This window comes from Rhopalosiphum maidis, chromosome 4 (genome assembly GCF_003676215.2).
Source record: "Rhopalosiphum maidis isolate BTI-1 chromosome 4, ASM367621v3, whole genome shotgun sequence".
NCBI classification, from domain to species: Eukaryota; Metazoa; Arthropoda; class Insecta; order Hemiptera; family Aphididae; genus Rhopalosiphum; species Rhopalosiphum maidis.
This window is the reverse complement of record NC_040880.1, coordinates 8,360,892-8,377,724: the sequence shown is the minus strand read 5'-3', so window position 1 is coordinate 8,377,724 and position 16,833 is coordinate 8,360,892. Positions and strand designations below refer to the sequence as shown.

The window sequence follows — 16,833 nt, the reverse complement described above, 5'->3', positions numbered from 1 at the left end:
AATATGACGTGCAATATGGAATTATTTTTTGATTATATATTGTAATAGAATTTATAAGCGCTCAAAAAAAAAAAAACACCCGATTTAGTATATAGAGTACCTCGCTGTAGATATATACGTACATACAATTACCAAATTTATAATAGTTAAGAAATAATGCAATTTTCAATGATCCTGTTCGTTGTTTTAGCCAGTTGTACTCATTTAATAAACGGAAATCAAAATATATCCTACAATAATTTAGCAAACCTAGTTTCTCAACTCGATTTAATTAATGTAAGTAATTTTTATACTGATTTATTGTTAGTTGTTTTTTATTTGAAGATAAATTATATTAAAGGCAATACTTTTTCGGATTTAGAAAGAAAAACCAGAAATCAAAGTACTCAATTCTTTGGTTAATGAAATCATCAACAAGTATTTGATCAGTTGTCATATTAATATAATTTTTGACGACCTATTTGATACTGATTTGTATTACAAGGTAATGATTATTATTAATAATGATGGTCTTAATTTATACCTATCCACTAAAAAAAAGGAACAATATTATTTAAATTTTATTTATACATATTATAGTGTTTAATTAATAATTTATTAAATAGATGACAGCTTTATTGAGTTTATAGACTTATGAATTTAGTTAGAAACTGTAGCTTCGTATTATACCTATATATTGTAATAATTTTACATAAATAAATAATAATGCTAATGAGTAACTTATGATAAACTATAATAACTGACTATAATAATTTAAAACTTTATGTGTAATGCAATTTATTCTCGGTGTGTTTGCTAAGAATGTTATTTTATAACTTAATTCTTACATCACAAATAGTATAGAAACTAATAACTAAGTAAATATATCATTATGTTTATTACATAAAGTATTGAATAACGTAACTATACTGGGTGATTCATTTATCAAAGATCGAACAACACTCATTATTTCAAAATTTATTAAAGTTTTTGAAAAAAAGTTTCTTTTTGAAACAAAATAAATTTTTTTTAAAAATATTTATTTTTTATCGTTAAAAATTAAAAAAAATTTTTTTTAATGAGGACATACATTTTTAATTTCATATTCTGAAGTAAAACAATATTATTCAGAGTATTTCGATACATAAAAAACGAAATTTGGACGAGTATGAGTTGGGCATATATCAATTGCGCCGAAAATCGCAAATAAAGAAAGAAAATTATGAAAGAAAGAAGGTGTTACGTCAATTTATTGAGCTGACCAATATTCAAGTGCAGCAATACATTATCGTTATATGTCAAATGCGTCAATCGAATTCTAAAAATATAAAAAAATTCTAAAACTATATTAACTATATTATTTATAAAAACTAAAATTATAAAAGTTAAATTAACTAAGACAGTGTTATCATAATATTGATTAACCGTGGCGTAATTAATGTAATACCTTTTTATACCTGTGCAATATATATATATATTATACAAGTACCTAATGTTTCAAATTCGGTGCAATTGACGAATACCGTATGAGTTATAACTTATAAGTACTTAAATATTAAGTAAACAGAATAATTGATCCACACTTAAACATTTTGCGAGGTATACCTTTCCACTTTACTCACACATAAACTTTAAATAGGTATACTCGTAAACTATTCGTCCAAATTTCGATTTGTATGTATTGAAATATTTCAAAAAATATTCTACTTCAAAATAAATATTTTATAAAATAATTACATAGCTTCATAGGTAATAGTAAAATATAGTATTTATTGTAATTAAATGATGACACCAAGGGCGGACAAGGCGGGCCATTACACTTCCTAAAATCCCTGACCCGTATACTGCCCGCGCTAAAATTTTCGAAAAATTTTAAATTTCGTTATTATTAAATATTTTTCATTGTCTTTTATTAGTATGTGTACAAGGAAAAAATATAAATTCATAATACAGAATACGATAAGTAATATAGCATGTGATGTGATAATTAGTGTTGTCTGTTATGAATATAAAAATAGGAGGATAACATTGAAATAAATTAAATATATATTTCAATGTATGATATAAGTTGTTCCATTTAAGTTAGCATGTTCAAACTTAAACTTATAATAAAAATATAAAACACAATTTTTAATTATTCCAGCATTATAATATGGATAGTTAAAAGTATATATTCGTATATATATAATAAAAAAAATGTTATTAAATTAAATATTTTGATTCATATAAAATATATTTATATGTATATATATATATTATATTATGTATTGTGGTTTACAGGGGTTATACAGGAAAAGTGAACGGGGTAGTAGCCCCTCCCATAACTTTATTCCCTTCAAATTTTTCTTAATATTTATCACTACCTAGTAATTTGTGTGTTTATATATGTATAATATATAATGTATAAACTTCGCCCCATCTATAAAAGAATCTAGGGATGCCACTGGTATGAAATAGAAGGCATTAATGTAAGTTGGAATTTATTTTATAGAAGTTTTAAAATCAAAAATTTGTAAGCTTAAAATATTTGATTATGATGTTTGATTAAATCGTATTTAATAGACATCGTGTATTTGTGTATAATAAAATAATAGCTAAACGTAGCATAAAATATTTGATACCCACTATTATGGTTGGTAGGTACTAGGTGTAGCCCGGTGTTTACGTATATTACTAAAAAATATTAAAATTAAAATAAATTATGATAACGATTACCTAATAACAATAATGAGTAAACGTTAAAAATATGTATTATAATGTATTAAATAAATTATGTTATGCACTACTATAGTTACTGATTCAATATTACATAAACTATCAAATATCAATTTATAGTATAACACTAATGGTGTTCATTTATAATAATTGTATATTCGTATATGTAGCATATAGAATAGGTAGAAGACAAAGGCATATCAAACTATTCATATTCTATAAAATTAACAATCATTTGACAATCAAGAACTAGTAACCGCATATCTACATAATATTATTAATTAGTGACTCGTGTATTATATCGTAATAATACAGTCATTGATTAAATACATATTATATTTAATCAATGGTACGATATAGTAAACCAATGCAGTTCCTATGTATAAATATGTAGGTATAGCAATGGGAATACATACTATAACTTCCAAGTTCAAATATTAATATTCTATTCGACCGAATGCCCGATGACCCCGAATTTCTTACATTGTCAGTTACTATTTGTGATAACGAGTATGATCCAAATAATATATACATATTAGTTCATTATTTTACAATATTTATATTATTTTAGTTTTTATAATTAAAAAATCGTGTAAAAATATTAAAATACAATTTACTTATTCATGTATATACTATATAGCTATAGCATACATGAAGTTATAAAGGTTATATAATATATATTTAGGTATATTGAACTATATTCGTTGCTTAAACCAATAAACGCAACTCAAGGGGAAGGTATAAACTTGAACTCGTTAAATATCAATTAAAAATTAATAAATAATAATTTTTAATTTTAGTCCAGCAGTTACTAGTTTCAACATTGATACAGAATTCAATCTATGTATTATAAAATATAATATTGTATCTACGAATTAATTATACATTTATACTATAACTATAGTATAAGTTTAATTAATAATAATATTAATAATTGCTCTTCGACAAATATATTTTTATACTTATCTTACTTATTAATAATAATAGTTACTTTTTAGGAAATTTATAAAAGGCCTATAAAATCTATAACCTATAGGTATTGTTTGTTATTGTGTTTAACTATTTGACTACATTATTTTAGGATGTCTTGCAAATAATATTGACGTCGTTTAATTCAATATCGTACAAGATCTTTCATATTTATGAATATTCTTCAAAAAATACCATAGCTTTGGAGTCTAGATGTGTAAACTATTTGATATTTTGTCAAGATCCTGAAATCACTGCAACTAAGTTTGGCCACATGGTTGACAGTAGAGTATTCATAGTGACAATTGGATCTAAATGGCAAATACAAGAATTTTTTAAAAGCCAAGCATCACAAAATATTATGAACTTATTGATTGCCTCCGCCGGACCAGCCTTACAGGAAAAAAACAAAAATGTAATTAATTAAAACAAATAAAATAAATAATAATAACTTTGAGAATTACTGTAGTCTGTAAATTATTATTAGAGAATATGTGTATTAAACTATTAACGATATACGTTTTCAGAGTACCTAAATTATTTAATCACAATTTAAAACTATAGTTGGGTAGTTAGGTTACTTTGAAATATGTACTGTACTATATTACTCATAATTCATAAATATAAATATAGCTATCATTTATTACTTTGATTTTGATAAGTAGTAACGAATACTCTCTAGTCAGTTATTACTTATTTATATTATGTAAATACAGTTAAGTACTTAATAGGTAAATTAATCAATATTAACCTATCAACCCATTTAAATACAAAATACCTAATTAGTTAGGAGAATACTCTGTCCAGCAAGAGAACACACCAACTTTGCGCATCCCTACGCGACCATCTGCTACCATTGAAATCAAATTTACTATGGTGCGATGCGCAAAAGAACTGATTTTTATCGGTCTTCTAATTGTTCTCTTGCTGGACAATGCTAGAGTACTATACTTAAATACTATCTTCTTCTTTCCTAAATGACTCTTATTACAAAAAAAATCCATATAATATACAATATAATTGTCTATTATTTATACATGGTTAATACGCGACATATACTAATAAATATTTAAAAATTAATAACACACACGTTTGCCATATACCTACACATATCACATTATATTTATTTATAAATACATATTTGCAATAATTGTTTTGTATAGAATAACCTGTAGATATTCCGATGTTCTTGTAGGAAGTAGCTGATATCAAATTATATACTCACGAAATGTACATAGATGGTTTAGGAAGCAGTGACCAAACAATTTTATCCACGTGGAAACTGAATAAATTTACGAGACCGGAGGTTGACTTGTATCCGGTAAAATTGGCTAATGGATTTAGGGGACATCGATTTATTTTGTCTGCAATTGAAAAGCCACCATTAGTATTTCGAAGGTACATACAGTTACAACATATTATTTTTTATGAACGTATATGTATTTATATCAATGATATGTGCATTTCTAATACGTACATATATTTTATTAAGCATCGACAAAGTTTTAACTCAAGAACAGTCCATATTGTGGGACGGGATCGAAATTAGATTGTTACAATTAATCGCGGGAATATTGAATTTCACGTTGGAAATACACGATGCAACTCTTTCAAAATCCAGGTGAATGTTGATTATTAATATCATTGTTTATTAGTTATTAGTTTATTACATTTATAACAATTTAAATTATTATTTATTAAGTTTAAACAAAGTATAATGGACGACAGCTGATAACATATTTTATTTATGTAATTCTTGTATAAATATTATATCTAAAAATCAATAAATCTTCATACTTCTCTATAATATCTTGATCAAATTACCGTTTATGTTTATCCACATTTAATATAAATTCATTCAACCGCAGTACTCAAACATGAATCTTACTTCAATTTTAATTTACGTTCGAAAATGTTTTTTCCTATTTTTGTGAAATTTCCACGAATTTAAATATATTATATATTATAATATTGTAAAGTGTGCTGTATTATTTTATATATTTTCATTTTTCATCACTCTTTCTTAATAATTTATTATTTAACAATAAAAATAAATAACTTACAAACTTATCTTTTTTCTTTATAGGGACGAAGCTGATGATCGTATCATTGGAGACCTAGTAACTTCCAAAGCTGAACTTGGAATTTCAGGTTTATACATAACCAACGCTCGTTATTCAATGGTCGATTTTTCACCTGTTATCATGCAAGATTGTGGGACATTCATGTCTTTGGGATCATTTGCTTTGTCCAAGTAATAATAATAAGAAATAAAATTATAATAACGAAATCGTTGTGCCCTTGCAACCTGTTATAAATGAATCGAATAAAATTACTATATTTTTCATATTTGTATTTGTAGTTATTTTTATTTTAAAGGTTAGGGCGACATTTCGTTCAAACTTTCTAGCCTATTTGTAACTTTCTCACTTATAATCTTAAAAAAGCGTAAAATTAATTTTTTTTAAAAGCGTCTAAAGATAGCTGTGGGCCCTGAAAAAATAAAATTGATTTTTTTAAACGTTTTATGTGGGTATATTGTTTTGGCAACACATCTAATCATAGATGTGAAGTTGTTAAATTTAAAACTTATAGTATTTTAATATTTTATAGTATATGTATTACATTATAGCTTTACCGACGCAACATAAAACTGAGATTGGCCAATACTGGTATACACTATAGGAAAATTCCGAAAAATAGAGCTGCCCCTGCCTAGTAAATAATATAACTTCAGTCCCACAGTCGGTGGGACGATAAGTAGACCAATAGTTTATAGTACACCTTCCGACTTCATACGACTATGCGGACTATGTACGAGCCAACGCAACGCTTATTCGAGACTATCAGCATGCTAGGATACTGACCGACTGTGTGTGGAAAACAGTGTGCAGCAAAGATTTTCCGAAGACCCAAGATAATGTGTAATAGATAATTATACTGGTATACAACCATAAATATTTGCAGTATAGTAAAAAGCAGCATGGCGCATTTTACACATGAAAAACATACTTCGAGTGACAGGAAATGAAACATTTTTCTCAAAGACGCTAAATATAATTCACTCGCAAAATATGTTTTAAGTTTCCCTCCCCCTCCCCGTTTTTGACTAGTCATTGTCGAGTGGTTAACTTCACACACGTCCGCAAACTTATACTATACAAAGTTTAGTCAGTTTACTTAAATCATCTTACCATTCTTACCTACATTAGAATTCCGAGTATACGTTTATGATTTGAATTATTGTGTATATAATAGGTACAGAGCGATATTTGGTCCATTTCATTGGAGCATTTGGGTTATGGTAGTGATCACTTATATGGCGGCTATATTTCCCATAGCGTTCACGAATAACCGCAATGTGAAGACGCTGTGCAAGAGTCCCAAACAACTGGAAAGCATGTGTTGTTACATGTTCGGGACGTACACGAATCTGTTTACATTTAAGGGCGTCAAGTCTTGGACCAATACGAAAATGGGATCAACCAGACTCTTTATTGGTGAGTAAAATACTAAAATATGAATAAGTGACAGCCGTTGCCAGTGGCACCAAGGTCCATGTTTATGTATAGCTGCTGTACAATAACAATGCATTCGTTGAACACGAAATAGTCCATGATAATACAAATACAATCATTAGTAAGATCAGTAACAACTAACAACGCATAAATCTGTACCTATACCTATATTAGTTACTCAGCAATCACTAGTCAGCCATTAAGTATTCAGATCTAAGTGATGTCATTGTTATTTTTGTTGAGTATATTGTATACTTGTTTCGTATACTATCTCTGTTTATTGAATAGTTAATAATTATATTTTTAGGTATCACTTTTACTATTATTTTGAGCACATTAATTAAGACTTAATAAAATACTATATTGTATTATTGTCTATATTAACCAGATATATATATATATATATAATGTAAGTTAAGTGTTAATACTGCCTTACCAATTATTATTTATAAATTTAAATAATTAATTGTAATCATAAATATGTTATGCAAATATATGTATATATATACTATATAGAAACCAGTATTTTGGACTCAACAAAAATAAAATTATAGAAATGGTCTATTGATATAGACACTACAATCCACCGATTGGCGAATGGCAACTACTCACTTCACTACCTATATAGGAGTAGGTATATTACGTTATTACTGCCCATCTATTATGCGGGATTGGTAAATTGGGTACCAAATGATCTGATCTCAGTAAATTGGATCCGGTAAAAAAAGATACTACCTAGGTAAGTTGAATCCCGAAAAAAAACCTAATCTAACCCATTTTAAGTACGTTTATGCCATTTTTATAATATCCAATCATCTATTAGAAGTTAAATTTTATAGTAATATTATAGTATACATTTTGTATAAATGGCATAAATTATGTTTTTTTATAATATTATATTATAAATAAATGGTATATATAATTAAAAAAATCTATAGAATAAATTAAAAATAAATTTCATTTCTATTATTATAATTCAATTAAATAAATGCTATGTGAATTCCATTTCCATAAATAGCAATAGATTCCTTTATGCAATAATACAACAATGGTTGTTGCCTTGTTGGAGATCCTCGCCATACATAACTTTGTACTTCGGCGCTACTGGTCATTACAAATATGTTATTTATTATGTATTTATTAATTTTTATTTTTATTATTTATTATTATAGGTACGTTTGAATTCAACATTTTCCTTGCCTGGTAAATTATGATTGCTATTACACTACAATATTGTTTGTTGTAGGAACGTATTGGATTTTTACGATCATCATTACGACAGCCTACACTAGTTCGATAATAGCATTCATAACATTACCAGCACAACCTGTGATAGTAGATTCATCATACCAATTGATAGATCAACGCTACAGAGTTATGACCTTAGGTAGGTATAATTTCAATTTTGTAAAATGTTCAAATAAATAAAGTATTCAATTAAAAATATTCGATTACTTTTTTCATTGGTAATTTAGGATAGGTACTATTAGGTATTTTAAGTACTTTTCGTTTTCAAAAAAAAAAAATAATCAAAAAGGTACCTGCTGGCTGCTATTGATTACGTGTTCAGAATACTTTTCTTGCATTTTTCTGTTCATTAAAAGTACCTTTTTTTGGTACCCTAAAAAAAGTTTTAAATTCGTGACAAAACAATTTGTTCAAATTAATTATAGTTAGTTATACTAGAATTCTTATTTATTGTGGTAATATAAAATGTAATTAATTTGTACAGGGATTTAATAAGTTAGCTAATGTACTAAATACTAATGTATTGTCTAAAAATGTTATTACGCTCATTTCTTATTATTCCTAATCTGCAACATAAATTAGTACGAATAAACATATATATATATACTTTAAAAGTATTCGAATATGTTATATGTATTCCAACAAATTCAAAATATAATATACCATACGAGACTATAAAAGTAATTGATAATAATAGTACTATAGTAGGTATTTACTACTATTTATTAACTAAATTAGATAAATTCGCGCATTATTATACCTACCACATAATTTACTTTATAAGTCATAAAAAAAAATTACGATTAAATTAAAACAGAGTTGTTTGTACACAGTGTTGGTATATAAATATATAATACTATGATTTTTAATTTGATTGGCTACAAAATTAGTATTATAGTATATAGTATTATAGTATTATATTTAGTATTATATATTTATAAATATATATTTAGGTATTATTAGTATAGTTACTTGATTATTATTTATAATAGTTACAGTAATGATAGTAATTGCTACTTAAATGTTATCATGAGATATACAATTTAATTTAAAAGTACATTTTAATACTTAACTTTGATTTACACCTTAATTAAATGCATACAAATTGTGAAATATTGTAAAAATAATTTTTGCAGATAATGTGCTAAATAATTACATGAACAAATTGCTCATTTCTTCGTTGTATTGGGGTTGGATATATTTTTTTTAATTTTTGGTTCATTATTATGATGACCATTTCATAATCTGTTCTCAAAGAAAGCTCAGGAAGATTAAAAAAATTAATTAGGTACTTAATAGTTATTATTATCTTTAAAAAATGTACAAATATATACAAGACATAATAAACTATTGCTTTATTTTTAAATAATGAGTATAAATATACCAATAATAATTTAAAAATACAATTCTAACTTGACAACAAAAGAAAAACACAGTAAAAACATAATATTCCAACAATTAGAAAAAAAAATTTGTAACAGACAATAAACTCAATAACATTAATATGTTTAAATTATAATTTATATTTTAGATAAGGGTGGTTGGCAATATTATCTAAATGTTACCAATGATACAATGTCGAAAAGGCTAATGTCAAATATAAAGCTTATGAATAATTTAGAAGATGCAATAGATTACATTGTCAAAACCAGGTTCATATTAGACTATGCTTTTCTGGGTTCTAAAATTTCACTCACTTATTTATACCAAAATAACTACATACAGAAGTATGTACCTACATATAAATCTTGAGCCACAAATACATGGCCAGGAATTTTATTATATTATTAATTTTAGGTACAAAAACAAGAAAATATTCCTTCATGTTGCTTCGGAGTGTTATGTTCCATTTAATATTGGTATAGCTTATAAAAAAAATTTTTTATTTCGTAATATATTTAGTAATTTCATACTTCGAGCACAACAAAGTGGATTAATAACCAAAATAATTAAAGATATTGAGTGGGAAATCACACAAAAGTCTGGAGTTAGAAATGTAAGTAAATCAACTATTATCAATTATGTCTTTGAAAAAATACTGTTTCAAATTTTCTTAGCCGAACTTAATAATTGCCCCCGAAGACCGTCAACTTGCATTGGATGATGTACAAGGCATGTTTGTACTATTGGGCGGAGGCATATTGCTAGCTGCTTTTACATTGATTATTGAGTTTGTGAAGCGCAAAAGAGAAAAGAAAAAAATTCCTCGAATCAAAATTAAAAATCATATGAAGAAAAAAAAACAACGTTCTAAATCCTTAACTGTCACAGAAAATGTTATAGCTGAACCTATTAGATCATTAACTGCATTTTAAAATGACTTGTAATTAAATATTAATGCTAAAATAAGTAATAGATAATAATGTAAATATTTTAATGAATGAATATTTCATAACATTTATCACAGACCATTTTAATTTAATCATATTGATTTAATACTACAAAGAGTTTTCATTGGTTTCAGCAGGATCTTCATCAATGGATACAGCACTTGTTTTTCTCGAGTTCCTAGAAAATCGTTATTATCAAGTTACATAAATGAGTTAAAATTTTACACAAATAATGTTGTAATTACGACTTAGTAGATGCCAAAGATGAAGTGGATAACAACATAGACATCTGTTCAGATGTAGGACATGCAATTAATTGTTGTTCTTCTTTAGTGTAACTGTTTGTAGTTAAAAATTGTTGAATTTTCATAAACATATGCAAAATATTATTCTAAAAAACAAAAATAAAAAACTGAGTACATTAAACTTAGTCATTTTTTTTTTTTTAATTAACATACTTTTATTGGTCTATACAAGACAAACTGAGTGTCTCCATTGGCCAAATACAATGCCATACTCTGATGGAGTAATGGTAAATCTTTTTTGATTTTTGCCAACGATTCTTGTACCTTTTCTTGAATAGCTTTGGGTTGGGCAAATTCTTGCTGTTTAACAATAGCCAAGAATCCTTGCATATTACACCATTTAATATATTTTTGAACCTGTAAATAACAATTTGTTACATAAAGAAATGTTTAAGAACATGATAAGGTTTTACAAGTCAAATCATACTTCATCCAGAAACATAGACAATGGTGATATTAATGAGTTAGATGAATGATTAATGAATGTTTGACAAGACTCCTTCAATGTTTGATCAACTAAACGTCTCGAATCCACAGAGTTCTCTAATACAACTGGTGTTCCTTCCAGTAAAAACTCAATAATTGAGTTACTTGAGTTTAAAGCAAACATTTTGTCATGTTTTTGAATTAAACCCCAAGCTAAAAAAAAATGTAAAAGTTCATATTTGTCTTATTATAGTCTTGACTAAAATGTATTAAATGTATAATTTACCAGCATTTTTCATTTTACTAAAATCCAAGTTTAATTCTTTAATAGTAAAATCTACTTGAAACGGTGCTATTTGTTCTCTGATTATCAATAAATGTTTTATCTCAAACAAAGACCCGTCTGTTGGTGTCTACAAAAAAAAAAATCAATAATTAAATTAATAAACATTAATCACTGTCTGTTACATATTTGTGATTTTCTTTGAGTTATTATTATAATGTTAACTTGGCACATGCTCAATATTTAAATTAAACTGTTAAGAAAAATATTTTAAAATTTAATTTGTCAATAAATCCCTAAAATATAACAAAAAAAGGTGCATAAACATCTGCAGGCAATTGAAATAGGAAACTTATGAATATAAGTACAAAATAGAAATAAATTGAGTAACCACTCAGCTGTACAGTAGGTATCAAATGAAATCCATCATTGAGTAAGTCACTATAATGTATGTGTAAATTTGATTTCAATGATAAATCATTGCATACATAAAATGATTCTAAGCATAGGCCAAAGACAATCTGTCAGTCCGATTATATTAATAAGTAATTTAGAGTTTTTGATATTTCTATTAAAATAATTTATTTTACTATTGGTATTAAGGTAGGTTGATGTACATTTTTTTTTCAATTCATTTTTAAAGTGAAAATATTTTTCATGTATTAGGGCTAAAATATTTCAGTTGTATGTATCTAACCTACAATAATTAGAAATAGAGTCTAGATTCTAGGTAATAATTATATAAAGTAATATTTTAATTTTCTCAGTAATTTTCATAAATATAATAAGTAAATACCGACAAATATCAAAAACAGTTTTAAATAAATTTACCTTTTTTTGAGAAATCAACAGAGCAGCTTGATGTATGTTTTTCAAACACAATGCAACTGCCTCATGAGAAAGACTTTGAAAAATGGTTTTATCAACACATCTATACAAACGTGATAAACACATCAATGTACGTCTCACAGGTGGATACCACATTCCATGAAGATCTGCAGCAGAAGTCCATCCACCTTAAAAAAAAGTTGTTAACAATAAAATAAAATTATATACGCCTAGTATGGTAAAATACAACAAAATATTTAGTGTTCCTTATTAGGAATGGTTTGAAAGTGTTTGATTTACTAGGCTAGGAATTAGAAAAATAAAATAACTAATAATCCGAAAACTTAAGACCATCTGTTTAAATAACTGACCTTATAAGGCTCTGATTAAAATTTAAAGGGTGCAATAATAATCAATACAATAATGAAATTTGTTGTTTACATACATACAGAATAGTAAAAGTGCTTGTCATATTTCATTCATTTTAATAACATAACTAATTTCAGGGTAACACATCTTTTAATTACAATATTGAGAATAATATTATTTGTATCGTAAGAAAAACGTTTTAATAATAAGCTGCATTTCAAATTAAAAGTTATAACTATTATAATTAAAAAAAAAAAATAAATAAAATATTATAAAAAGCTTGAAACAAGCTAAGAAATATTCTATTATATAATCAATGATACCTACCTGACTGTTTTGACATAACTGATGGCGCTTCAGATACAGATGACACTAAACTTCCAGTCGAGTCGTATCTAGTCAACTGTCGATATTGCATTTCTTCAGCAATTGCTTCCATTTGTTTTAACTTTTCTGGATACGCTATATCACCGGGTGATGGCTTGTACTCGGAAATGTCCGTGACAAAGTATAAATTGGCTCGAAATACTAAACGCTCTTGTGTATCTTGTAACAGTAACTCTGCTACAGATCCAAAAACCTCAAGTGATGCTAAAACCAATTGATTTTAAATTCAAATAATATTGTTAAATATATTTTTTTTCTCTAGTTACCATCTTCAGAAACATAGTCTTGTAATATTTCTATCCTTAGGATTGTACAAAGTTCTACTAATGTTTCAAAATGTTTCATGTGAATAACTAATGGCCTTAACATATCATACAAATGCATACAAACTGTTTCAAGATATTCTCTAAAATAAAAAAAAAAACATGAGACTTTCAAACTACTAAAAGACACATTGTAATACATTTTTTTTATCATACCTGAATACTGGAGATTTATTTGTAAAGAAACATTGATACAATCGATTTTCGTCATGAGTCAATTGTATGAGAATTTTACACGATGAACGTAATGTTGAACAATAATCACTTCCGCTCGATGTGTAATTGGACAGTGTATTACTTATGGACGAACCAAGAAGAGCTTTTCGTCGTGTCACATAAGCCAGTACACAGTCTTCCAATGCTGCAGAATATCTGTGCACATAAATTTAAGATTTTATATTATTCAAATGTCTAATCTAATCAGTAGTCGGTAAATTAAACAGCAGCCATACACTGGATCCAAATCTATACGGTTTTCCAATAATTCTATTACTGGCCGTACTTTTGTTGCAATTGCTTGAAACTTCCCGTAGTGTGCTATGAATTCAGTTGTATCTAAACTCTCTGTTCCTGTCTGAAGACACTGAGTTATATAAGTTTGAACAAGCGATAGAGCTTTGTACCTGGCGTTTATATACAGAGCAAGATATTTATTGCTCTCCTTATACGACATCTATCAAAGACAAATATATTGATTGATAATTACAAATAAAAAGCTAATAATAATGATTCAATTATACCAACATGAGAATTTAAATATTTAATTCCAGTATCAATAGACATCATCATGTTAGCAAACATTTCACTGGTAACAATGAATGAAGGTGAATCCAATTTTGAGTGAATAGAGTCAGCAGCATTGAAGATGGACAAACGTTCGTTAATTTCTTGACATATATTACTAAGACTTGTCTAAAACAAATGCATGAGTATAATTCATGCTCATAACAAATTGTTTGAATTTTTAAAAACCTGATCAGTGTGTAGTTCTTCTCCAGCTAAATATAAAGAGTTTGTTTTCTTTGAAACCTCACTGTATTTTTCTTCTAACATACCAATAAGCTCCATACACTCGTCCATCTAAAAATTATATTCTTTATTATTGTTCATAATTTATAATTTAAACAATTGATTTTACATCAATCATTAAATAATCATACAATTAGACAATTGATACCTTAGATAACATTAAATTCCACTCGTCAAGCTGACTTCTTAGTTCATTCGCAAGCTGTAAACATGGTTTTATATCCGCGGACATCCATTTTTGAGAAATCTCGTGATAGAATTTATGAAACTAAGAATAAAAAGAATTGTATGAGCCATAAGATAAAATTAAAAAAAAAAAATATTTAACTTATTATTTAACAAGAAAAAATTACATAAAATAGGAAATCTCAGTAAGCTAATTGGGTATGTATTCGTTACACTATAAAATCCCAAAAACCATTTAAATTAATCTGTTTTAAACAACAGTAATTTGCAGAAGATCAATTTTATGATTAGAACTACTACTAAATTGTTCAAACTTCTAAGTAAAACATTTATTTCTATAGCATACCAACATTGTTACTGTTGTTTAAATTTAAATTGCTTTAAATTCCTGGCTACAATACTACAAAAGCTCATACTCACATCCTCGGCAGATTCAATGTTTCTATTTAAAATTTGTGGATCTTCATTTATATCTGATTTATCTATGTCATGGTCTTCGATTTCTAAAGACTAAAAAAAAAATTACAGTATTCTATAGATCTCAAAACAATAATATAATATACAATTTCTCAATAATATAAACACATACCATAAAATCACTATCACCTATGTGTTCGGACAAACTCAGATATGCATTGATTTGAGACTGACTTAAAGGTGCCAATGGGTTCTTTTCGGCTTCCCACCGAACAAGTTTATCAGATATTCGTCCTGGCTTATTGTTTGCCATGATTAAATTTTAGATGCTTGCATAAAATATTAAAGATAGAGTGACACAGAAAAAACGATAAACTATTTATTACTTTATTAGGAACTAAAATCTTAAACTCCCCGACTTTTGGATATTGTAATTTACAATTTTATGATATAATAGACTATGCAGCTGGAGTATAGACGTTATAGTAATAACTATATAATTAATAAATATTAAATAATAAATAATAATATTTTATTATGATTTATTGTGCATAGGTGCTGATGCCGGAGTTATGATTTATCTCACTATCTTAGTGTATGGTGCCGACGTAAACAATTTTAATCAGTTATCAAAAATATTTGATAAAGCGAGATATCAAACCACAAAACAGCTGCTGCTGCTGGTGTTCATAAAGATATTATGGTAAACGCTGTAAATTAAATAATGCAATATTGATAACGATTAACGAATGAATCACGGTTTTAGATTATTGAATGAATCATATAATTTTAAGATATTAGCGGAATATTTGTTTTGTTTCTCTCACAAGCCACGAGTTACATTGACCCATTCATGCAAAATCATTTTTTTTTATGAATTTTGAAAAATCTGTTAAACAAATTAATAATTATAAAAAATAATGTTTTTAAAGATCGGTTTTACATTTTTTTTTTTTATTTGACCCAAAATAAAAATAAAAGTTTATAAATTTAAATGGATATTATTAAAGTACTTTGAGACAATGTTTAGACAAATCGATATGTCTGAAAAATGTTATTCTCTATTATCACCTTCTTTGTAAAAGTGATTTTATTGTAAGACTAAAAAAAAATATTTTATGTAAATCCGTTTTGTCCGTTGCGCGTTCCAGAGAGAGAAGACAAACAATGCATCGATATCCTATTAATTTGAATATTTCACCCACAGTCCATAGTCCAGTGGTTCACAGATATAAAATATACATCTTAAAATATGCCCTAAATCTACTTATATATTATTATGTATCTGTAATTTCACCACATTGCACGTTCAATATCATGGGGATATGGCATCAACAATTAGCATATTAATATATTACATCAATGAGGCCAGTAACTAATTCCATTGATTCACCGTTTTCAACCGAATTACCAAACAAGTTTCATGAATTTGATCATGTTCACATTACTCATTCAATATTTAAATAGGTATAGATGGTATAGTAAACGTTAAATGTGGACGTTCAGCAAATTAAAACGAAA

At 26.7% G+C, this 16,833-nt stretch overlaps 2 protein-coding genes across 2 annotated transcripts; one reads left to right on the top strand and one right to left on the bottom strand.

Moving 5' to 3' along the window:
* Nucleotides 1–166: 166 nt before the first annotated feature.
* LOC113551244 (ionotropic receptor 21a) lies at nt 167–10,756 on the top strand. The gene is made up of 11 exons (XM_026953375.1): nt 167–276; nt 362–484; nt 3,776–4,078; nt 4,859–5,061; nt 5,156–5,284; nt 5,750–5,917; nt 6,922–7,163; nt 8,428–8,568; nt 9,961–10,156; nt 10,227–10,425; nt 10,487–10,756. The coding sequence occupies exons 1-11, from the start codon at nt 169–171 to the stop codon at nt 10,742–10,744; spliced, it is 2,070 nt and encodes a 689-aa protein (XP_026809176.1). The 5' UTR covers nt 167–168; the 3' UTR covers nt 10,745–10,756.
* Nucleotides 9,930–15,873, bottom strand: LOC113551236 (conserved oligomeric Golgi complex subunit 3-like). The gene is made up of 15 exons (XM_026953363.1): nt 15,485–15,873; nt 15,316–15,405; nt 14,858–14,977; nt 14,653–14,760; nt 14,425–14,592; nt 14,133–14,353; nt 13,837–14,052; nt 13,624–13,763; nt 13,298–13,561; nt 12,605–12,789; nt 11,777–11,903; nt 11,492–11,703; nt 11,218–11,421; nt 11,005–11,150; nt 9,930–10,937 (listed from the first exon to the last, which is right to left on the bottom strand). Exons 1-15 carry the CDS (start codon nt 15,623–15,625, stop codon nt 10,868–10,870), a joined length of 2,412 nt encoding a protein of 803 aa, XP_026809164.1. The 5' UTR covers nt 15,626–15,873; the 3' UTR covers nt 9,930–10,867.
* Nucleotides 15,874–16,833: the final 960 nt, after the last annotated feature.